Consider the following 26529-nt stretch of genomic DNA (forward strand, 5'->3'; position numbering starts at 1 on the left):
ATCTTCTGCCCACTCCCCCTCCCCCACAAAACAACATGTCTGAGTATCTTGTGCCCTAATATCCAACTATTGATAGTGTATTACATTTTGTTTATAAAGCAACTGTCTTTTTTCTTTATTCTGATTAATAAACATAAAAGAGCTCTTCTGATAACTAAGAATATAATAAGCACTTCCTATGTGCACAGACATTGTTGAGAAAACTACAGAATAAGTAAATAGGAGACACAGGTTTCTGATACTCTTAGACCAAACACAATTTTAAAAACTGAACTGCTGATATAAAGTTTCTCATAAATTCATTTTATTTCAACAGCAAAAGGGTCAGTTACACACCTCTGACTGGGGTTATAAAGTACAATCTTTTTAGCATGCGTGCTCTCACCGTGCCACAAAAATAGCAAGAGGCACTAAGGGACTCCTAAGGGGTGTCTTCCTTCTCTGGCAGTATTATACTAACCTGCAACATAAACATATGACCTTGCAGAAGAGGATGCCTCTTGAAGAGGTGTAGCTTATTTTATAATACCTAAGTATTGCAAATACCTTCACTGCATGAAGTAGGGCAAGAAAAGGAAGCAGCAGCAGTGTTTCATTAAAGTCCATTCCTAGACTACATACCAAGTCTTACTACTTTAAGAATTCATAATTTATTAGCCAATATATTTAAAAATACCACTTCAGTAGTCTTAAATTGATATTGGAGGAAAATCACACACAATGCCTAAGCCTGGTGGTGTATGTGAAACCAAATCCTTATCTGCCTGTGGCTCCCGTTGGGGTCTGTATCACATTTCACCCCGGGACAGGACTGAAAGTGCCCCAGCAGCAGCAGTTCCATATTCTTCACACTCAACCCAGATCAATAAGGACCCAAAGTGTTAAGTGCATATTTCAAGCATGTGCTCTGAGCCTGCTTAGAGCCACAGTAAACTAGAAAAGGCAACTTCATAGATACTCTTTGAGAGTAAATATAATCATTAAACTTGGTATTTTACCTCAAAAAAAATTTTTTACACTACAGAGAATAAACTCTGGTACACATTTTGATACACTATAAAGTGACTATCCCAGGTCCATGGAGACTGAGGGTGTCTGTTTTCATGAAGCAGGTGGAAGGGTGATCTCTACTCTCTCCACCTGATTGTACCTGCACCAGGCCTCCCCAGGAGGACTTCATCAGCCGTACAATCACACATCAAAGTCCTTCAGCTCCCCCCAGCTGGCACCTATTTTCACTTTCACTTTCAGTTTCACGGAAAGTTTTATGGCACTTTCCATTTCATTCTTGACAATTTGAGCTACCTGTTAAAAAAAAAAAACGGTTAACAAACTCTCTACCCAATCAAAGAATGTTCCCCAACCCACCCACTGAGGTGATAAGCCTGACTGGAGCTCTTCACTTCATGGTGCTTAAAACACAAAATCCAAAAAGGGCCAGGCATGCCAACCTCCCAAACTGGTCTCCTGAGGAGCAGGAGCTCTGCCAGATCCAGCTAGAACGCTCAGAGGGTGTCTTAGCTTTCCATAGATTGGACACAAACACCGCAAAAATACCTGAACAACATCCTCTTCTGCCACTTCATATAAGAGTTCATCATGGAGCTGAAGGATGAAGAAGCCACCTCTGATTGGACTGAACATCCCTTGCAGTTTTCTTTTTGGTAACAATCCTACCCCGTGAAAAAAGTAGCATATTGATCAGCATGTTACTGTACCATAGGAGAAATTTTTTTAGAGATTTTGAGAAACTGGGAAATTTTAATTAAGAGATTAAAACACATAAGCCTTAGAACTATCAGGAAAATAACTACTTCCTAGCTGCTTCCTAGCCCACCTATCAGGTAAGCTCAAATCCTCATCAACTTCCTCCCAGAAAGGAGGAGTCTAACAAAGAAATCAGTAAATGGAGTTTGAAGAACTCTGCTCCAAACTCTAGTCTAACTTATTTCTCATGAACAACCGACATCTTCTCTTTCCATGGAGTTCCCACTACCAACTCCACTGAGTAGTAGCACCACGGTAGTATGGGGCCTGATTCCTGCTCCAGGAAAGTGAACTGCTATTGTCATTAGGCAGTGCTTTATAAGGGGGACACTCTATGATGTCTTTTTATGGTCACTATTGTAGAATTGATGCTTCCCCAATTGGGCCAAACTCTCTAGACAAGTAATTCTAAACCTAGGGTCCGAATGTGGACCTCAGAGAGTATGTAAATCCTTTGAAGTTATATGTAAGAGTCTATTGTCTGCACACTTTTCTGTGAAAATGATCTATGCCTTTCAGTAGACTCCAAAATGACTCTCAAAATGGTTAAAACTCCAAAAATGGTTAAAACCACTGTACTAGACTTAGTGACTATTTCCTAACTAGCTGGGTCTAGTGGTACAGATTATGCTCCTCTGATCACTAAGACAAGGTTCAACATGAATACCTTTGGAGTAACTGCCTCTAATTGTTTGCCCATATCTCACAGCAGTCCTTCCTTTCTGCCATCCAAATTTCCTACTTATCCTTCAGGCCAGCACAAATACTGTCTCCTTCTATGTCTGGTGCTCCCTCAATATCTGATGCTTCCCTCAGAAAGTTCTTTAACGTCACTATCTGCAGCCCAAGTTTTCTCAGAGGTGGCTCACACGAGATAAGACAACAAAGGCAGATGAGGCCATGGCAAGCTGCTTTCACACCAGGGCTGCAAAGGCTGTGCATCTGTTTGCCTGTTTGGCTGGAATCTGATCTGACCCATTGGGCCCCCCTTATCTCACATCATTGGCTGTCTGGATGCTCTGGCTTTTCTGATTTCTGATCACCATACCTTTGTCCTCTTGATTTCCTTGGTTACTTGGCTTCTGATCCAGAATGCCATCATCCTCCTGTTCTCTGTGTGGTCTGCTTCCTCAGGCTCAGCTCCCTTTGAACCCACTGACCTACTACTACCTTTAACCCAGCACAACACCATGAAGTCATCCTTAGTGACATATCCACATAGCCTTCCACTCACTCTAAAGGTGGTTGTTGTCTATAGCCTCATTTTGACACTGCATCACTCTGCTGTGAAGAGTTAGGAAAACATTTCACAGTCAGATAACATATCTTCCCTTCCTTTCCTTAGATTTTAAATCTAAACAAAGGTTGATAATTTTTATTTCTAAATCTTCCAAAGTACAGTGTTATTCCCAAAATAAGTTTGATCATATATTCTTTCTCTATAAATATAAGAGTGTGTGTGTGCATGTGTTGTGTGTGTGCACACATGCTCACACACAAAATGTTGAAAGAGCAGCCTTAGATTTTGGGGGAGATTGAAGACAATAAAATTAACAATCCTTATTTGATGTGCAAATAAGTTTTTACATCTACTCATTTGTATATATAAGTAAATATCTTTATATATATGTACCTGGCTATATTATTCTCTATAACATATGTGTATGTTTCTTCTAGAAATAGCAAAATTTCCATCCTCAACAGCTAATCTCTACCTTTTCTGCCCACCTCCAGCAGTTTATTCTTCCCCTTTATGCTCCAAACCTTCTTAAGTTCTTCCCAGGAAAATTTAAAATATGGCTACAGTCATGGTTTGACAATCTCAGTGACAGTGAAATCATAGTTAAAGCGGAAATATGGACATGGGACAAACTGAGAAGGAAAAGTCATGCGTGCTTGTTAGAACAAGAAATAATCTATCCAAGCAATAAGGAGAAAACTTAGGGAAAATATTTTGAAAAGAAGAACAAGAAAAAATGTATGTGATAACGAGGTCAACTCAGTGTATATTCCCAGATTTCAGAGAACATGGAAGGTCACAGCTAGGAAAATCAACATGTTCTTAAGGTGTGGTCTGAGGACCACAGAGGATCCCTGAGACCCTTTGAAAGCGTCTGCAAAGTCAAAATTATTTTCATAACACTCAGCAGTTATTTTCCTTTATAGTCTCATTCTCTCATAAATATACAGCGAGGTGATCAACTATCCTGGTTTTAGCACTGAAAGTCCCACATCCTGGGAAACTCATCAGTCTGCCACCAACTGGGACATTTATCACCCTAGACTGTACAGGTTTTCCAGAGGTTACAGGACAGGTGATATTGCAAGAAACTGAAGGCAGAACTAGATAAGAGAATCCAACTGTCTTCTCTTAAGCCAGATGTTAAAGAGATTGCAGAAATGTAAAATAAAGCTGTGTATCACCAATTTTCTTGTTCTGAAAATTACAGTTATTTTCATAAAAATATGTTACTTATGTTAATATATGGTGAGTTTATTATTGTTATTTTAAAATGTTAATAAATGTTTTTAAATTCCCTGTTTTAATTTCTAATATGGTAAATCTTAGTAGATATAACCCACATAAATAAAAGCTCTTTGGAATTCTTAATAATTCTAAAAGCATAAAGACATCATGAGACCAAAACATTTGAGAAGTGCTAAGCATTAATATATAAAATACTTCCTCTTTTCTTTTCTGATACAATTAATCTCACCATGTTATAGCAGGAGCCTCATTTACGAACAAACCTGTTCTGTCACTTTGGAGCATACCCTCCCGATGACCATGGGATTTGAAGCTTGAGTGGAAGGTCTCTAATTGCTTCTGAATGTTAACGGTGGCTATTTTGACAATATCAGCCGCTGAACCTTGGACTGTTGTGTTGATAGCCTGACGCTCAGCCTACAAAAACCAATAAAAACAACAGGTGTTCCATCAGACACCAACATGGTTTCATACTTGCCTTTAGTGTCCATATATCAGTGCTTACATCTGCAACCAGATTGGAAACCTGGACCGAGATGTGACCCAGGACATCAACTATTAAGCGGCATCCTGAGAATAACAACAAGAATGATCCAGGGATCTAGATTCTGGGCTATCATCTACATGAGGATAGATTACATAGAAAAAAATCAGATAGCTTTCGTTTAGAAATCTTCAACATCAGTTAGGAACCAAAACCTACCTTATACTTAAAATATATTTAAGTAGTTCAAAATTAACTTATTTTATAAACGTATATTATCAATGTTCTAGCTGTTCTAAACTTCACTCTAAAGGATCTATTCTTCAAAATACAACTCCTCTTGATCCTAAATTCATATACGTAAAATATCATTCTTTGTGATGTGGGTGGAATGTTCCAAGTGCATCCCCCATATCAGTGGCCTCTTGGTCCTATGTAGAGCTGGCCCGAGCAGGTCTGGAGCTCTCTGGTATGAATCAGAGCTTTTTATGGGCTGCTGGGGCTAATCATTAGCTGCTGCTAGTGAAAATGTGGATCTTAGATCCCTAGGTATTAAGTTAGAACTTCCCTGAAACTACTGCTGCCAATGAGCTTCCTGGCAGGCAACCATAGCTGCTAAAAGTGATCATCCTGGGCAATAGGGATGGCGGTCTGGGTTAATATTGAAGGTGGAACCAACCCATGAATATCACTGCTATTGTCCCACAAGGTCTCAGAAAATGGGAAGGGTCTGTTCATTGGAGGGATCTATGTAACTTGAGACATGTTTTTAAGTTCCCTGTCACCTGGGGAACACCCAACTCCTAGGATATTAAATATCTGTTAAAGAGAGAACTTTTTTTTATGACTGTTGTTTTGTCTAATGCTGATGAATCCATTCTAAACTCACTTAGCTGTCTCTGTTTAAAGAGTGACTGAATTTCAGAGTTCTACTAACTCCTCCTCTTCTTGAAACTATACGCCTCTGCGTCGTGGACTGTGTTATTGTTGCTATTACTTGCTGCCTTTCTCCGTGAAGTTACACAGCCCCGTTCATTGCCATGTGATTTGAAGTGCTGTTCACTCTGAAAGGATGGCCTTGACTTGTTTTGGTGGATGAACTGTGAGTAAAACTAACATAGGGCACATCTAAGCAGTTTTAAAAGTATCCAACATTGTCACAAAACAAAGGTTATCCCAGATAGGGACTTTTCCTTTCTTCTGAATTCCAGAATGAAGAAAATATGGAGTAGAATCACACTGTAACATGAATTAAAAATAAAGCTTCTTATTATAAACCACTGAAATTTTGGGGTTGTTTTTACTCTGAAATAAGCAAGCAAAAATGTGACTAAAGTATATACTTCAGTTTCATGATATGGTACTTCCCAATTCTCTCCCAAAATAAGAAAACTTGGCAGTCTTGGCTTTGTGTCTCATAGTCTCAGTTCCTTCATCGCCAGGGCTTTCTCACGTACCTAAAAAATACAGGTTTCTGCTAATGGAAGATTAGGCCATTAGGATCAACCCTCCCATTGATAACAACTGGAAAAGCTGGATGGAAAATACCTCTTTGAATAAATCAGACAGTTAAAAAGGAAGTGAAGAATTATAGAACCTAGAAAGTTGTGAGAGAAAGGAAACCAAGGAGGTGATCCTGGCATTGATAACCACCATTTCTTCCAGGGAAATCAACAGATTACAGAAGACACAGCTGAGAGGCTAAGAAGCTGAGCAGAGCTTGACGGTCTTGAGGAGCCTGGAGTTGGAGTTTGGAGTATGGGTTCAGGGCCCAACAAGCAGAAGGAGGCCTGGTAAACCATCAAGTTGCAACTCCAAAACTAGCAGCCTAGGAAAAAGATAAACTTGGCATAGTGTGGGCACAATACCCTTGCTTCACATCATCCCTATCCCTGAAGTCGGATCAAAGTAGCCCTATACCGTTGGTCATTCTAGTCTCCTGCCAAAAGCAAATGTAAATCCTCTGAATAAAAGTAATGTCATCATACATACTTCAAATTATATCCACAATCTTTTATATACAATGTTTCATAGTCAATAAAAAAATAACCAGGACAACAAGGAGTTGAGACAATATCACTGCTTTTGTAGAAAACTAAGAAAAACAAAAGGCAATAGGAACACACTACAGGTATACAAGTGCAAGACTTAATAGGATATACACTACTATCAAACTTATTAGACTATAAAATAATGTTTAATATGTTCAAGAGAATAAAAGACAACATTGACTATTTGAGCAAAGAATCAAATACCCATAAAATAAGAACAAAAAGGAAACTTTAGAACTGAAAAATAAAAATAACAGAATTTAAAGCACGTAAACAGTGTTTTCTCTATAGTTTGGTGGGTGTGCACTGGGACGGGGGATAGTATTGACTTGGAAGGAGCAGAAAGAAGCCTTCTAGGGTGTTGGAAAAGTTCTATATCATTTAGAACTTAAAAGCTCAATGGCTGAGTTCAACAGCAAAGTAAAGAGCAAATTAGAAAACTGAAAGGTAAGTTAGAAGGAAATATCCAGAATTAAGCATGATAAAATATAAACATGGAATATAACAGAGGATATCAAATATGAGGAGTTTTTTTTAAAGATTTTAAAAAATTATAATAGGAGTCCCAAAAAGAGAGAAGAGAATGCAATAAAGCAGTATTTGAAGAAGAAATGGCTAAGAATTGTCTAAAATCAACAAAAGATATCAAGCTGCAGATTCAAGAAGTCCTAGCACCCTCAAAGGATCAATTAAACACAGAGGCACATGAATTAAACACACACACACACACACGCACACAAAGTCACATCACAGAAAATCTGCTGGAAACCAGGCAGAAAGAAAAACACTATATTGAAAGCAACCTAGAGAAAAAAGGCAGATTACATTCAAAGAAGGAACAGCTAGACTAGGGGTGGGCAAACTACAGCTTTCAGGCCAAATCTGGCCCATCTCCTGTTTCTGTAAATACAGTTCTATTGGAACACAACCACACTCATTTCTGTATTACCTATGATTGCATTCGTACTACAACAGCACAGTTGAGTAGTTGTGACAGAGACTCTATGAGCTTACTTTATCTGACACAGGCACTATTACAAACCTAAAGGGAAGTTCTACTTATTGGTAAAATGTTTAAAATTTCCCTCTAAAATCTGAAAAGAAGCAAAGATGCTCACTGTCACTATTTCTATTCAACATTGTCCCAGCTAGGAAGTCATGCAAAAGTAATAAAAGGAATAAAGTTTGGAAGGGTAGTTATAAAACTACTTTTTTTGCAGATGATAAATGTATAGACAAAATATCTAAAATTATCTACAGATAAATTATTGGAATTAGTAAGTAATATTTGTAAGGTTTCTAGACAAAGAATAATAATAAAAACAATTATATTTCTACATACCAGCAGCAAAGGGTTAGAAATTGTAAAAAAGGAAGAATACAGAAAGATACCATTTGCAATAGTATCAAAACTTTTCAAATACCTAGCTATAAATCTAATAAAAAAGGTATAAGATCTCTTCTCTAAAATTATACAATGTAAGTGAGAGAATTTAAGAAGACCTAAAGACCTAAATAAATGGACAAATACATCATGTTAAAAAAAAGAAAATATCATGTTCATGGATTGGAAAACTCAAGTTTATATCTCATCTTGATCTATGAACACAAGGCAATTGCAATAAAAAAAATCCCCACAGAATTTTGTGTTTGTGTGGAAATTCACAAGCTGCTTCTACAATTTATATAGAAGTTCAAAGAACCAAGAATAGGAAAATATTCCTGAAAAAAAAAGAGCAAGGTAAAAAAACTTACTTTACCATATATCAAGACACCTTACAGAACTACGTAACTAAGGCAGTGTGGCATTGTCTAAAGGATGAGCAAATACAGCAGACCAAAATAATGTGTCCAGAAACAGACACATCCATATTTGGAAATTTAATTTGTAGCAAAGGTGGAACTACAGAGCAGTGGGAAGAAGATCAGTCTTTTCAATAAATAGTTTGGGACAATTGTATATCCATGGCAGGGTGGGAGAAGGAGAGAAACCTTGACTCTCAAGCTCTCATAATTCATAAAAATCAATTCCTGGTTGATTGCAGATATAAATGTAAAAGGCAAAACCAAAAACTTGTATAGAATATTTTCTTGATGTTGGGGGTAGAGAAAGCTTTCTTAAACACATCAAAGAAAGTACTACAACAATACAAAAGACTGATAAATCCATGTAAGCAAAGGGCTCATATCTGGAATACATAAAGGATTCTTATAAATCAGTTAAAGGATAGACAACTCAAAAACACAAAAGACGTAAGACTCAGATCCTTTGCAAAAGAAGATATCCAAATGGTCAATAAACATAAAAAAGGAGCTCAACATCACTAGTCATTAGGGAAAAGCAAATTAAAAGCACAATGAGATAGCACTACACAATTACCAGAATGGTTAAAATTAAAGACCAATGATATCAAGTAATGGCAAGAATGTAGTAGATACAATATGCGTAGCTGATGGCAATGTAAATTGGGATAACCACTCTGCAAAACTGTTAGGCAGTATGTACTAAAGGTAAAAACATGCTTACTCTATGACTCGGCAATGGAATTGGGTTCATATGTTCACCAAAAGACAAACAAGAATGTTCACAGCAGCTCTTTTAATGACAGCCAAAACCTGGGAATAACAAAATGCCTGCCAATATTAGAATGCATAAATTGTTGGTATGTTCCTATAATGGAATACTACTCAGCTAAAATAAAGAAGTGAACTATAGTTCACATGACACTGATGAATCTCACAGACCTACATCTGAACAGAAAAACTCAGACCCAAGAGTACATATGGTATGATTGCATTTAAATCAAATTCAAGTTCATACAAAACTAACCTATAGTTTTACGTGTTTAAGCAGGGGACACATTATTGACTTGGAGGGAGGTAAAGAAGTCTTCTGGGGTCTGGAAAAGTTCTATATCATGATCATGATGGTGGTTATATGGGTACATGCATACATAAAACTCCAAGCTTTACACTTGTTTGTGCCCTTTACTGCACATACATTATGCCTTGATAAAAATTTTAAGAATAAACAAAATTAATACCCTCTCCTCATGTAAAATTACAAATAAGGAATGAAAAGGGCAGACACAGTATGGAGAGAATACTTTCCACACATATAACCAATAATAAGCTCCTACAAATCAATAAGAAAAAGACAGAAAACCCAACAAAAAAATGAACAGGAACACCTGAATAGGCACTTTCCCAAGAAAAAAAAATTAAATGGTTAATAAATATTTGTTAAGTTGCTCCACCTCATTAGTATTCAAGGAAATTCAAATTAAAACTACAGGATACTACTTTACACCCACCAGAATACCTAAAATTATACTAACTTGAAAGCAAATGGTGGCAGGGATGCAGAGCGATGAGAACTCACATACACTTCCAACAGGAGGACAAATTGCTACAACCAGCATGAAAAACAATTTCACTTTCTCTACCAAAGCTGAAGATAAGCAGCATTTCTATGACTAGGTCTTCAATAAACATAAATGGTAGCATATGTACACCAGGAACCTTGGACAAGAATGCTCAAACCAGCAAGATCTATAATAGCTCCAAACTGGAAACCCAAAGGCCCATTAACAGAAAAATGGATAAATCATGGTATAGTCATATAATAGAGTACTATACAGCTACCCATACATGAAACAACATGAATGACTTTCCTATGTAATTTTGTGTGCAAGAAGCCAGCCACAGAAGAATACACATACATGACATATAGAGAGGTCAAAAATACATAAAACTATAGGGTTAGAAGTTATGATAATGGTTATTTCTGTGAAGCAGTGGATGGTGATTAGGAGGAAGCATGAGCGGGGCCTTCTGGGGTGCTGAAAATATTTCTATTTCTCGACTTGAACGGTGGTTACAAAGCTGTAGTTCTGTGATAATTTACTGAAATTTACATTTGTTTCCTGTGCTTTCTCTATGTATATTTTTCAATACAATAAAAATTTAAACAAAAAGTAAAACTAAACCAAACCAAAACCAAAAAAGAAATCTGGCTATATGTACTCTATTCCTAACTCAGTGTTGAAATTTTTTCTTTTCTCAGCAACAACCTAATGAATCAGTTAGAATTTTGACTCCTAAGGATTTGGCATGAAAAGTCTTACTCTCACATCTTTAGGTACAAAAATATTAGTTTTCAAAAAATTATATGGTTCATCTACATTACTAACTCTATCTACCACTTTTCGTCATGTAAATCCCAAGAAACATAATCAATTCGTGTTAGACCAAGTCTAAATTTCTCAGCCTGCCATTAAAAGCCTTCCACAAGATGATTCCATCTGACCAGTAGAAAAATCATCTACCCCTAAGTAACAACTCAAACTCTCCATTCCTACCAGATTAGATTCTAGCCAATCCTCAAACTCTTATCCACTTGTGATTGTCTTTTTCTCATGCCCAACAATCTAAACTTTAAATCATCTTCAAGAATCTGTTCAAGTCTGACCTCTTCCTTGAAGCCTAAATAATTGAGTATATATGTCATTTTTATATTTGTTTATTTTGCTTTATCTCTTCTGCTACATTTCAAGACTCATTTTTCTTAGTGCATCAACTAAACTATAGTGCCTAGTTCATTTAGAAATACGGTAAAAGCCTGATAATATCTGATGTCTGTCTGTGGACATATGGGAGGCCAGAGAGTGAAGTAAAAGTCAACTATTTCTCTATGGTCCCTAAGAGCACTACTGCTCTGAAGGCTGCTAGCTCCAGATAGAAGTTTAGCAGTATGGGGACTAGGTATTTTCATTACATACAATGTTCAGTGGACACTGACACACAAAAGTATGGGGGAAGGGCAAAATACAATCAGTTAAAATAGGAAGATTTGGACTATAATAGAAGTTTAACTGCTCAGCTACATAGAATACTTCTATGAATCCCAATGATTTCAGAAAGAGATTTTAATCATAATTTGAGCAAATCCCATCAACAAATCTTTAAAATGATGCTAAAAATAACCTTCAATATTTTGGGTATCCTGATAACCTCTGATGAACCAGTGTAGTTAAAATAAACAAACAAGTTGGGGGTTGGCCCATTGGCACAGTGGTTAGGTTTGCATGCTCCACTTTGGCGGCCTGGGGTTTGTGGGTTCAGATCCTGGGCACGGGTCTACACACCACTCATCAAGCCATGCTATGGCAGTGTCCCACATACAAAATAGAGGAAGATTGGCATAGATATTAGCTCAAATACAATCTTCCTCAAGCAAAAAGAGGAAGATTTGCAACAAATGTTAGCTCAGGGCTGATCTTCCTCACCAAAAAAAATTAAAATAAAAATATAAATAAGTGGAATGAACCAAAAAATATCACAAATTAAATGACTGGCTAATCTTTGAAGACACTGACAATCTACTGTGATATGACAAACTAGTGTATGGTACCCTAAATAGAACAATTAGCAAATGTAAGAATTAAGTTTATTTATAACTTATTAACCAAAGCTAATAAATAATTGGCTTACTGAAACAAAAGATCTTTAATTGAAGTATTATTAAGTGAACTCATATTTACATTAGTCTCCCAAAGACTGTGTTCAGCAAACACTGGCATGTGCCATCACTTCAGAAGTCCTTAATGAAACTGAAGATTCAATTAACATGCTAGTGATCCCTAAAAGGGACATTAGTAGTGTTTAGTCTTTGCTGAAAAAGTGTATGTCATTGAAACATTAAGTTAAAAACCCAGAGAAATTTCAACATACGTGAGCTTTATGATAAGGGTTGTTGTCTTTGATTCCTGGTAAATATCTACGCCTTCCCAGAATGGTCTGAACGAACCCATCTCTTTTACAATTCTTCACTGTCTCTCTCATGAAATGATTAATCCCTACAAAGAAAATACAGAAATAATTACAACCAAAAGTCATTCTTAATCTCATTCACTTGTTTTAGTATAGTGAAATAGACCAAAACCTCATGATGATTCTTTTTCTTACATATTTTTTCATTGTAGTAACATAGGCTTATAACATTACATAAATTTTGAGTGTATATCATTGTCTTTCAATTCTGTGTAGATTACGTCATGTTCACCACCCAAAGACTAATTACAATCCATCACCACACACATGTGCCTAATCACCCCTTTTGCCCTCCTGCCTCCCCACTTCCCCTCTGGTAACCACCAATCCAATCTCTGTCTCCATGTGTTTGTTTGTTGTTCCAAAACCTCATCATGATTCTTAACACTATTATCACATCATCAAAACTTTGCATATAAACTTTCATTCACTTTTTGTAGTCTCAGAAAGTTAGAAACAAAAGGGACTTTGGAAATGACATAATCTAACTCTCTCTTTGTTTTTAACCAATAACAACAACAAAAAATACGAAACTAAACTCCAGAATAACAAAGCAGGTACTAAAACCTAGGTGCTTTTACTCCAGGATCTTAAGACTATTCCATGCTACTTTTCACAGGTTTCTGTTCTTTGATCATGTTAATCCTCTTTACTCTTTGATGTTCTCATTTCCAGGCTTAAAACATTTTAGGCTCCTTGTTACCATGTAAGCTATGAACCAAATAGGGCCTAACTGAAATTAATGCCCAAGTTATAATAAATATTTCATTAGGAACATAAACAACCCACTTCTTAAAATTTAAAAAGACTACGTATAGAATACTATTCAAACACATTCATATTCCCTATACTAGCATTCATCCTTTGCAGTATAGGTCCATTATTATGTCTCATGGATCTCCAGGAAGAATTCTTTGCTGCAGTTGTGCCAATCTCTTCACTGCTCAGTCCTGTCTCTGAGTTAGAGAGGTTCTTCTCTCCTGGAACATTTTTCCTCTGTACTCTTTAAAACACAATCTAGTATAGACTATGAAAATCTGTCTTTATTCATATACGACATCTCTGCTTTCTCACAGCTTTGCTTGTCCTAAGTAATAAACACAGTTGAGGATTTCTGTTGTATGGCTGGCACAGGAAAGACATTTGAGGAGACTGTGGGGAAAGGAAGGGAAGAAAACCCTGCCAAGTGAAGGTGTTGGTGACAGTTGACTAATAATGTAAGAATTTCAGAAAGCAATCAGGCTCTCATCTTTTTCTCTTTAAGAATTACTACGATATTTTTGAGTGAAGAGCAAAGAAAAGGATGAGATTTAATAGACCACACCTCCACAAATTCTCTTACCTGACTCCTGTAGGAGGCTTTCAAATATTCAGAGATTACAAGAACTACTTTAAAAAACAATCCTGAGATAAAATTTACATACAACAAAAGGCACCCAGTTCAGGTGAACAATTTGATGCATTTTAACAAGTGTACACATCTTTATAACAACTGCTACAAGATATGAAACATTTTCATCACCTTTACAGTCAGCTCTCCATTATGAGCTTCAAACTTTCGCTGATCTACTCTATGACACCATATCTTAGTTTTTCATGTTCTCAAAATTCATAAAAACTGAATTATACTGTATGTTCTCACCTGTGTCTGCCTTCTTTTGCTAAGTAGTATTCCATTGCAGAGATATACCAAAATCTGTTTATCCACAATCCTGCTGGTAGACATTTGGACTATTCCCAATCTCTGGCTGTTATAAGTAAAACTGCTATATAACATTCACAAACAAGTCTTTCTTTGGACATAAGTTTTCATTTTTCTTGAGTAAATACCCAATAGTAGAATTGCAGGATCACGTGGTTAGGTGTATGTTTAACTTTGTATGAAAAACCCATACTGTTTTCCAAAGTCGTCGTACCATTTTACAACCCTACCAACAATGTAAAAGAGATACAATGTTTTTAATTTTAGCCATTCTAAGATTTTTTAATGGTATCTCTTTGTGGTTTTAATTTGCTTTTCCCTGATGACTAATGATGATAACATTTGATGTGGTCATTCATTTATCTTCTTTTCTGAAGTGTTTGTTCAAACCTTTTGACCTTTATTTTATTGGATTGTTTACCTTCTTAGCTTTAAGTTATAAGAGTTCTTTATATATTCTGGACATAAGTTAGATAATAGGAACTGCAAATATTTTCCCTCAGTCTGCTGCTTGCCTTTACATTTTCTTAATGGTGTCTTTTATCAATGTTTATCTTTGATGGTTAATTCAGGTAATTCAGTTATTACCACCTAAGAAATCTTTGCCTACCTCAGTGTCACAAAGCTTTTCTCCTCTGTTTACTTCCGGAAGATTTATAGTTTCAGCTTTTACTTTTAAGTCTATGCTCCATATCAAGTTAATTTTTGAATATAGTGTGAGACGAAAGTTAAAGTTCATTTTTTTCATATACGGGTATGCAGTTGCTCCAGTACCAATTGTTGACAAGACCTTCTTTCCTTCATTGAATTACCATGGCAGCTTTGTTGAAAATCAATTCTCCATATATGGATAGGTCTATTTCTGGACCCTTTATTGTGACCCACTGTTTTCTACGTCTACCCTTATACCTTTCTCGATTATTGCAGTTTTACAATAAGTTTTGAAACCAGGGAATATAATTACTCAACATTGTACGTTTCCCTAAAAATTATTCTAGTTATTTCAGGCCCTTTGAATTTCTATATAAATTTAGAATCAGCTTGTCAAATTCTACATAAAAGTCTAATGGAATTTTCATTGGAATTGCATTGAATCTATAGAATAACTTACAGAGAACTGTCATCATAACAGTATTTGTGCCTTCTAATAAATTAACATGGTAAACCTCACATTTATTTAAGTATTCTTTGATTTCTCTCAGAATTGCTTTGGAGTTTTCAATAAAGTTTTGCACACACTCTGTTAAATTTATTCCAAGTATTTCATATTTTTTATGCTATTGTAAATGGCTGTATTTTTCCTTCATTCACTAGTTGTTTGTTGCTACTATATAAAAATACAACTGATTTTTACAAATTGACCTTGTGTGGTGGGACCTGGCTAAATTTAGTTCTTTGTTTTAGTAGTTGTTTTTGTAGAATTTGATTTTCTACATACAAGGTCATGTCATGTATGAATAAAACTTTCTTCTGGGAGTGGGGGACGTTTATTACAAAGGGGCATAAAAGAACTTTTAGGGGTGATGGGGTGACAGTTCCATATCTTGGTTGTGGTATAAATTATATGACTGCGTGCATTTGTCAAAACTCACAGAATTATACATCTAAAAAGGGTGAATTTTATTGTATGTAAATTACACCTCAATAAACTGCCAAAAGAAGAGATCATTTAAGACAATGATACTCAAACTGCTCTTTAACAGCAATTGTTCTCTCGTGGTTTCTGGTACATTTAATCAATGGTTTACTGTTTCAAATTAAAGCTACCTAAACCTAAAGCACAGGACAATTCCAAGATTTCAAGAGATGTTCACAATGACACAGTAGTATACACATCAACAGCATTTTGCTATTCCATTTCTGTCCGTACTCTTATGATAAAAGCACATCTTAGTAAATATTCATAATAAGATTAATATTATTTAACTAACAATGCCTGATGGAAACTTCTGATTAATAGAAATGTTAATAGAAAATTCTGTAACACAAACTTTTTAAACGTAATAAAGTATGGAAAGACAGTTGAAAAGAATAGTATCTAGAAGATAATTAACACTCAACACTTCCTTACCTGTGTATTTGGATTTGAAGGAGTCAATGTAGCAAGCAGCATCATTTTCTTTAATGCCCATCTGTTCTCCCAGAGATTTAGCTCCCATTCCATAAATGATTCCATAGCAAATCTGAAAGAGTCATCACACTCAGTAAGTAAACCAAAGGACATAACTATGTAAAATGTAAATATAAAAAGTTCATTACGATTGAAATTTGGTAAACTTTTTATTTCATAGTAAGTCAAAGAAATGGTTAGATTTGCTTTAGGGTTAGATCCGTAGAAGCCAATATCCAATAAACATCTTTTCTGCCTTTTAGCAATATAGCCATGTGTTGCTTAACGATGGGGATACTTTTTGAGAAATGTGTCATTAGGTGATTTCCTTGTGAGAACATCATAAAGTGCATTGAAGGGGAATAAAATTTGCCACTCCAGAATGTGTCTCTTTAACATGAGGACTACTTTAGGCTGATTATTTTTAAGAAACGAAAGACTCAGAGGTTTTTATCTTCCTTTTAACTACCTGAAAGCATTGAGATAAAAAAACCTGTCTCAGGAAGTGAAGCTTAGCACATGAACTAGGTGGTAGACAGGGAGGAACCTAAAAAAGCCAGTTTGTTGGGCTCCCCTCTGTGTTCTTCTGTTTCTGTGTGGCCAAACACTTGTTTTCCAAATACGTGTTCCTTTCATCTACTTGTAGTTGCCTTCCTTCCCTTTGAAGTCCCTGACTCTCCACACCCCCAATATCTCCTTTTGTCTTCAGCTGAGGATGGTATTTAAAGTGAGGGCTTTGGCCATTTTGGTGAGTCACTCAGTTTTCCTGGTTTTCTCCCATGTATACACGTTATTAAACTTTTGTTTTTCTCCTATTAATCTGTCTCATTTCAATTTAATTCTTAGACCAGCCAGAAGAACCTAGAAGGGTAGAGGAAAATTTCTTCTTCCTCTACTATACTTACACAAACCTAGATGGAATAGCCTACTACACACCTAGGCTATATGGTACTAATCTTATGGGACCACTGTCATATGTGCAGTCCATCATCAACAGAATCTTCATTATGTGGTGCACAACTGTACTTCCTTTTGGGGGGGCAGGGAGGAGGGGCAGAATATGAATGAATATGAATGACTGTGTGTTTTAAGAAAATAATCCTAGTGATTTAAAAGGGAAGATTTATTTCTGCCTCTGTCATTTATCTAGTAGTAGTAGTCTTCAGAGCAGTTTTCTACTCCTCATAATACTTCCCTAACTTCTGCTCAAAGAAGTGCCTAAGAGTTAGGAAAGAGAAACATTAAAAACATTCCTTTCCTCGTCCTTGGATAGCACTGAAAGAGCAGGAAGAGCAGGCTTCATGACTTGATAATAGGGAAATTTCATTGAAAATAAATATCCTCTTCACCTCACAGCCACCTGAAATCCCATAATTGCAGAATTCATTTGGGTTAACACAAACTCCTGAGGAAATTTTGCGAGTAGTGGAGGGAAATGATCTAAATAGATCAACAAAGAAACTCCAATTTAATAAATATTGCCTGGGTTCAAATCCTAGTTCCAGCCAGCATTTACAAGATGTATTATCGTGCACAAGCTACCTACACTCTTGGCATCTTGATTTCTTCTTCCATAAAATGAGGATAGTAATACCTACATCAGAAGATTGTTAGTGGTAAATGAAATTAAGTATTTATGAAACTGCCTGACATAAAGCAAGCTCTATAAAATGTTGTTAAATAAAATTTGAAAAGATAACTTGAAAAAATTATCAAAATTCAAAAATACTTTTAATGTGATAAGACAGCTAGAGATTTTTTGTTTTTTTTTAATACATTTGGAGGGATTTTTTTTCCTCCTTTTTTCTTTTCCTTTTTGGTCCTTTTATATTTTATTTGTTGTGACTCCTACATTTTTTTTTTAACTCGGATACTGTGTCAGCACTGGCTGAGATCTCAGTAAGACTCAAGAATTAGATGGTTCAGTGCATGGTGATTTAGGGGAAAAAATTGGTATAGCATAAACACCATTAAATCATGCAAGAACTTATTAAATAGAGGTAGCTATCATCAGTGGATAAATATTCAGGTTACGGAGTCAGATGTCTAAGTTCTGGCAGTCTGAACTTATCCTGGCTCCACTACTTACAGTTGTAGAGATGTATAGTTAAGCAAAGTATTAACTTTCTCTGCCTTAGTTTCCTCCTATATGAAATGGGGATAATAATAATACCTATTTCATGGGTTTAATATGAAGATTAAATACTGGCATATTACCTATTTTACCTAGAGTGTGATTTTTTGCTAAATGCAGGACCCCAGAGGAGATTAAATAGACAGGACAAAGCTGGCCTTCTAAACAGTGACGAAACAAGTGTTGGTGCTGAACAGGCAGTGGTGAGAGGAAATGTTTCATGCCTAATGAGCTGGTCAAGAATTACAGCTGCGAGTGGCCAGCCCAGTGGCGCAGTGGTTAAGTTTGCATGTTCCGCTGCAGCGGCCCAGGGTTCCCCGGTTCGGATCCCAGATGCAGATCTACACACTGTTTATCAAGCCATGCTGTGGCAGGCATCCCACATATAAAGTAGAGGAAGATGGGTACGGATGTTAGCTCATGGCCAGTCTTTCTCAGCACAAAGAGGAGGATTGGCAGCAGATGTTAGCTCAGGGCTAATCTTCCAAAAAAAAAAAGAATTACAGCTGAGAGTAACTAGAAGTGTGAAAGTAAAACTGATAAAGCAGAATCTTAGAGGTGGGAGTAGTGTGCCTTTACCTAGCCACCAATCCTACTCTCTTGAAAATGGTATCAGGTTTCCCACAGGTCATGTGGTAAGGAAGCAGCAGTGTTAATCCAAGCCAGGAAATAGTGTAAATGTGGCCTTTGACCTTCTCTGTGCCTGATAGACATCCAGGAGTAGGAACTAATATGGACCCATTTGAAATGTCCAAGGGCAGTATAATGTTTCACAGCTAGATCAGCTTAACCAATGGCCTCAAAAAACTAAATAGCTATCAGTTATTAACTATAATCCACAACTCAGCAATATTTATTTTTCAACAAACATTTAGAGAGCATCTTTCTATAAAAAGAACTGTGGCTCAATGCTTCATGAAAATATGGATGCTTACAGACTAGAAACAGGTTTAAAAAAATACACACACATACATAAATAACAAGTACCACCACCACAATATCTACCACTAATGCACATGGCCTTCTTGACACTAGGTAGCCTCAGACTAAGTCTAGGATTCATTCTACTGACTCTATGAAGGAAAGTATAATGAATACCATGAGAAGGCTCAGATGAATGTGGTTTGAAAGACCCAAAGATGGAGAAATCATTCTTCAACTACAAATGATTGAGACAATTTTTTAATTTTTCTGAATCATTAAAATTCTCCTCATTTATATTAAGCATGTTCACTAAGATCACCTGCTTTGCTTGTTGCCTCAGATCATCCCCAACAGACTCTGGCTCAATCATTTTCCATTCAGCTGCAATACTCCTGAAAACATCAGCTCCAGTGTTTAACACTTGAATGAGACGACGATCCTGGGATAAATGAGCCAAGATCCTCAGTTCAAGTTGAGAGTAATCAGCAGCTAGTATTAAACCACCTGAAGTAGAAATAATTTTAGTAAAGCTGGTACAAAGACAAACCCAAGTTTTATATAATTGAGCAGGATGACAGAAACTTAGTTCTAACATGAGATCATGTGTCCAAAAGTTAAAACCTTGCCCTTAACATGATGCAATTCAGTTTTGTAACTTAGATCATTTTTTTCCGTTTAACTTTCAAGTATACGTAGTATGTGTAAAGCCACTCCTGACCTCTGCCCCTTCACCACCATGGTAGTGCTTTCCTCAGTGTTCCCACAGCACCTGACATATCATCTAAAAGGTTCTTTCATGCCTCTCCCACGTGGCACTGAGCCATTAGATATGGAAGACTTAATTTTCCCTTGCATGCTATAGAAAACTTTGCACAGTTCTTGGAAAATAATAAGCCATTAAATAAATGAATGAATGAATGAATGGAGAAACTGGTTTCTAACATGTGCACATTTTAAGGGGGCTGAAGAGAAATGTGTGCTCTGCTTTGACAGTAACAAAGACTTTCAGTGAAAAGAATCAAGCGGTAAATATGTGAAGAAGAGTTATTAAGAAGATTCAGATAATTTACCTACGGAATAGAAATGACTGGATTAGATATGCATGGAAAAATAAAACAAAAACAAATAAAAGCAGAGTCAAAGGAAAACTAGGAAAAATTTGCAACTGATGTTAAAGGATTCATTGCCATATAATAAAAGAGGTACTACAAATCAAGAATAAGACAAAACATAAACAAGCAGTTCATAGAAATGATAAAAACAAAAGAACCTTAAATATATCAAAGAATGCTCTTCATTCACAATAAAAGAAATGCCAATTAAATCTATAGCAAGAAAAAATTTTTCTCTACCGACACTGCAAAAATCCAGAAGTTGGACAGCACACTCTGGCAAGGTTGAGAAACACTCATATATTGTTATTGGGGTGTAAATGGTAACTGTTCCCCATTAGATGGTAATTTGGCGATATCTATCAAAATTAAACAGGCTTTTACTCTGTGACTCAGCGAACAAGCCTACAGATCGCTGCATAGATCAACTGCACACAAACTAAACTGGTTTATGTTCAAATTTTTTTACTGATAATCACAAATCTTTGGTATAAAAACATTAAATGAAAAAAGCAAGGCACACAGCAGTATATATGGAATGTTTATTTTTTTATAAGAACAGAGGAAGAAAATATTACATATTCATATTTGTTTGTATCTACATAAAAAATACTGGAAGGATATATAAGAAACTGATATATGTAGTTATCCATAAGAGCTGTAGATAATAGGGTGGCTAGGACAGGGAAGGAAGCAAAGCTTCTCAATATATATCTTTCACACATTTTGATTTCTTAACTATGTGAATGAATAATCAATTAAAAAATATATAAATTTTGATTTAAAACAACCACAACTTCTATGGCTTTCCTGCCATAAAGAAGATAAAACTGGACAAAATATATGAAGTAACTGTTTTCAGACGTTGAACAACAGGCAATGCAGGGCTATAATCCTTGAGAAGGGGGAGAGTAGAGATAAGACGGGGTGAGCCATGCAACTATCTCAGGCTTCTGAATGGAGGCACCCTCCAGAATGCACTGCAGGGAAGAGAGATAAAACAAAGCACTATGGTCTCTCTAGCCGAGGAAGCAGAGACCAGAGTTTGGGCCTACAGAGGCAGCTAGAATTTGTGAAAATTTGGAGGGAAAGGAGCTGTGCATAAAAGAAGCACCAGAAATATGCACAGTAATCCCTTTGGATTTTTTTTTTAGGAAGATTAGCCCTGAGCTAACATCAGCTGCCAATCCTCTCTTTTTGCTGAGGAAGACTGGCCCTGAGCTACCATCCATGCCCATCTTCCTCTACTTTATCTGTGGGATGCCTGCCACAGCATGGCTTGACAAGAGGTGCGTAGGTCCACACCCGGGATCCAAACCGTCAAACCCCAGGCCGCCGAAGCGGAACTTGTGAACTTAACCACTGCGCCACTGGGCTGGCCCCATCCCTCTGGATTTTTGACCAAATACTAAGCTGTGCAGGGACAAAGCTCAGGGAACCAGGTAAAGAACAAACACTAAAGAAGTAACTATTACCAAAGAAAGAACCACCATCGCATAGCTGTCAGCTGAACAATTACTTCAACAACATAACCGTGAATGTTGACAGACGTTCGAGCTCAGACCAGGCTGAGTGGAGAGACCTTGTTGAACAAGCTGAGCACCAAGTAGAGATCCAAGCAAGACCACACCTTACAATCCAAGCTAATGTACCCTAAAGTAAAGGCTACTCTAAACATTTGCTAACAAAGCTTTAAAAGTCTTAAAATGATCAACCTGATGTGAAAGTAAATTAATTGTCTGCCAGAAGAAAACGCTATTAATGAAGACTACAAAATCCAAAGAAACAACTGTAGCAACCATAAGGTCCAGCATACAACAAAAAATACTAGACATATGAAGAACCAGGAAAATGTAACTTCGACCAGGAGAATATTCAATCAATAGAAAAATGGCCCAGAAATTACAGAGATGATGGAATTTTAAATAGCTACCATAAATATGTTCAGGAATTTTAAACAAAAATGAACACAATGATGTAACAAATAGTGACCTGTGATAAAGTAATAAAAACAACACAAAAAAGCAAATAATTCTAAAACTAAAAATACAATATCTGAAATGTAAAATTTACTAGAAGGATGTAACACAATTAGACACTGTAGAAGAAAAGACCTGTGGACATTATTAAAACAGTCAAAGGAAATATCCATTGCAGCACAGAGTTAAAAAAAAAAACAAACAGGGAGAGAGGAATAAAAAAGAAAAGAAAAAAACTTCAGTGATCTGTGGGACAATACCAAGTAGTATTACATATGTATATTTGGAGCAATCGGAAGAGAGAGAGGAACAAAAAATAATGGTTGAAAGTGTTCCAAATTTAATGAAAAATATATAAGTTTTATATAAGCACATAGATTAAAAAAACTAAACTAAACAAACTCAGAAAATTCAGCAAATTCAAAAATCCAAGAAGCAAAGCATGAAAAACTACCCAGAGACTCATGCCCAAATCAAACTGCTAAAACTAAGTAAGAAATAAAAAAATCAAAAAAGCATCCAGGGAAAAGATACATTATGCTTGGAGGAATAGCAAGAAAAATGGTGGTGTACTTCTCATCAGAAATAATGCAAACCAGAAGCTAATGGAAATATATATATAAAATGCAGAAAGACAAAGACTGTAAACCTGGAAATCTATGTCAAATAAAAGTATCTTTCAAAAGAAAGGATAAAATAAAGAAATTTAGAGACATGGAAAGCTGAGGGAAATCATTGTCAGTAGAACTGCACCAAGAAACCTTAAAGGAAGTACTCTGGGTGAAGAAAAATGATAATAGATAGAAACTTGAATCTACTCCAAGGAATGAAGTGTCAGAAATGGTAAAAAGTGGATAGAAAAGACACTTTTGTTTCTTGATTTCTTTGAAAGATAATAGATTGTTTAAAGCAAAACCAAAAACTATATAGCAGAGTTTATAACAGTCATAGAAGTTCAACCTATTATAAGAAAAGGGAAATGAAAAAACCTCCTTAACGTTATGAATGAAGTGGCACAAAACTATTTGAAGATGGACTGTTATGTGATGCATATTGCAAACTCTAAAATATTTAAGATGTATAGTCAATAAGACTATAGAGGAAATAAAACAGAATAATAAAAATCGTCATTTAAAGTTTTTTAAAAAATAAAGAACAGATAAAATAAATAGAATACAAAAACCAAGATAGTAGACATAAATCCAACCACATATCAATAATTACTTTGGATGTAAATGTACTAAATACTACATTTAATTGGCAGAAATTTTCAGATTGAATTCACAGATTTAATTTAAAAATTTTAAACAAAAGCAGTATAAAATATTGTTGCATTAAACACACTTTTATTGTTTAGAAGAATAAATTGACAGGTGAACAGCTAAAGTGAAGTATATACATACAATGGAATATTATTCAGCCTTAAAAAGGAAGGAAATTCTGACACCAGTGCTACAACATGGATGAACCTTGAAGACATTATGCTAAGTGAAATAAACTAGTCACAAAAGAACAAATACTGTATGATTCCACTTATATGAGGTACCTAGAGTAGTCAAATTCACAGAGACAGAAAGTAAAACGGTGGCTGCCAGGGCCTGGGGAGTGGAGAAGGGAGTTAGTGTTTATCGGGTATAGAGTTTCAGTTTGGGATGATGAAAAAGTTCCGGAGGTGGATGGTGGTAACAGCTGCACAACAATGCAAATGTACTTAATGCCACAGAACTGAATACTTAAAAATGGTTACAATGATAAAATGCCAATAATTCATACTTAAAAAGCAAAACAAAAAATTGCCATGCAGGTTATGCTATCATAGACATGGATTCACCCTTGGAATATAAGTTTCTGACAGAATTAGAATAAATTCAGATGGTTAACTGCACTCACCCAGACCTGTCAGCTAGCAAAAGATAAAATAGCAAATATGTATACAAATAGTTGGGGTGATTTTAGAGGTAGATCATGACTTCCAAATGTTTTGATGACAAAAAGGTTTAATACTTAAGCACTGAGAAGAGGTCAGACAGAAGGAGGATAGCCTTGGGGGTTACCTCATGCAATACGAAGCAGCAGTATGGAGACAAGGAAAAGAAAAAAAAAAGCAAAGCAAGTCAGAAAGAGAGTCAAAAAACTTGTGCCCTTGGAGGTCAAGGGAAGAGAGAAATTGAGAAAAGTGAGGGTTGATTAACAAATGCTGCATAAATGCTGTACAGAAGTCAAAAAGGATGAGGACTAACAAAATCCACTGGATTCTGCCAGGTTTACAACGATCTTGGAAAACATGGTTTCAGCAGACTGCTGCCAATGAGCATACATCACAGAAGCTTCCCATAGAGCAGATCATGAAGACAATGATGACTGACTGTTATAAACCTGACAACACAAACAGGAAAACAGGGTACACTGAAATGAGGAAAGATGGAGGGACCAATGCGTACTTCTGAGTCTTATTTGTAATGAAGGCTTCATCAGTGCTTTGAAAACCATTCCCACAGCACTGAGAAGCTCAACACCCATCAGCCGCCTTACCTGGGAAAGGTACAAAGGCGTGTCGCATGCTGACTGAAAACGGCATTCCTCTGTCTGAGGCTCTTTCCTCTGTCTGTGCCTGGTGCCCAAGGTTCAGGCCATGACTCTTCTCATTTCCTCTTCTGCCATGCAAACAACATCATCAACTGGACATAAACCAGTCACAAATACATGAAAAAGGTCTGATTTTTCAGGAAAGTCAGTGTTTCCATCTAGGAAACTTGAAAACCTTATTATTTGAAACTCATCTTAAAGCTTAACAAAGATACTAGATTTTTTCAGCAAACATTCAGTTAAACAGGAAGTAAGTCATTTCTGTAACAGCTTTTCCCACAAACTGCTTCTGAGATAATTCACTGACATTTTGCTCAACTCAACAAATCTCTTTGACCATATCTAATAGAAATTATCTACGTCTTTTCTTCCCTTTACGTGTATATGGGGAGGGCAGGAGGCGGGATGTTCCTGACATTGCTAAACTCCTCTTCCCTTTAGTATTTGACTTAAGCATATTTTGCTGTTTGATTTAATTAATGGCCCAGGTTTTCAGCCTTTCACCATCAACTAGCTTCTCTATAGACAGACTCAGGACTTGAAATGGATATTGCCTAGAATAATAATATGTATTCTTAGAACAGACAATTAAACTAATTTCATTATTTTGTCTAATAGGCTATTTTTGAGCCATTAATACTCACAAAAGTATATTAACACATATACAGAGAAATAGAGTCTACCTGCCCATGGGAAGTAGGCCTTTGCCGAGGGCTTGGGAAGGTGGGCTTTCCCCTACTAGTGTCGGCATTTTGATCTCAAAATCTCTTGGCACATTCTGAATATTTGGTTCTGTAAAGGTTATTCGTCCTAAAACCAAGCAGAATGAAGACATAAAGTTAGAGGGGGAAGATCTGACATTTATTTTTAACAGTAATTGTATTTTCGATTTATTTTAAAAATGCATGCTCTATTATGGCTAAACTAAAAAAAATTTATATTTAAACGAAATATTTTCCAATATGTTCATGTGTCTAACAATGATAACATAAGTACATGACCAATCCCAATGTAAGTGAATATATGAATCAGCTACAATATAACGCTTTTACATTAACCTAGCTCTCTAGAAAACAATCCCATGATACGAAGTAATTAGATAAATTGAACTATTCCTATGCTATAATGAGTACCAGATGTCAGCTCTATAAAATGTTTACAGTCATATTAATGAGTAAAGACTAATCAAATGGATCCTAGGAGAAATGATTGTCAAAGCCTTTCAAAGGAATGCACAAGATACAGAGAAGAGGACCTGGAGCAGAAGAGCAAATGAGCGCTGAAGAGGGCCCACCGGGGCCGGAGGAGCTCGCTAACGCGGGAGCTGGAGGAGTGCTGAGAGGTGGTGACTGCAGCATCA

General features: G+C 36.2%; 1 protein-coding gene across 3 annotated transcripts in view; it reads right to left on the reverse strand.

Moving 5' to 3' along the window:
• Positions 1-329: 329 nt before the first annotated feature.
• Positions 330-26529, reverse strand: part of POLQ (DNA polymerase theta) — a 98672-nt gene continuing 72472 nt past the window's right edge. For 2 of the 3 annotated variants that reach the window (XM_046657851.1, XM_046657849.1), the window contains exons 23-30: positions 25853-25979; positions 25116-25237; positions 19812-19996; positions 16396-16507; positions 12524-12648; positions 4519-4672; positions 1558-1673; positions 330-1305 (exon numbers count right to left, since the gene is read on the reverse strand). In XM_046657851.1, coding sequence (XP_046513807.1) covers positions 1192-1305; positions 1558-1673; positions 4519-4672; positions 12524-12648; positions 16396-16507; positions 19812-19996; positions 25116-25237; positions 25853-25979 — 1055 coding nt within the window. In that variant the 3' untranslated portion in view covers positions 330-1191. Of the gene's footprint in view, positions 1306-1557; positions 1674-4518; positions 4673-12523; positions 12649-16395; positions 16508-19811; positions 19997-25115; positions 25262-25852; positions 25980-26529 lie in introns of those variants that run through there. The other variant, XM_046657852.1, reaches the window with a different exon arrangement.

Source organism: Equus quagga, chromosome 4 (genome assembly GCF_021613505.1).
Source record: "Equus quagga isolate Etosha38 chromosome 4, UCLA_HA_Equagga_1.0, whole genome shotgun sequence".
In the NCBI taxonomy this organism is placed as follows: domain Eukaryota; kingdom Metazoa; phylum Chordata; class Mammalia; order Perissodactyla; family Equidae; genus Equus; species Equus quagga.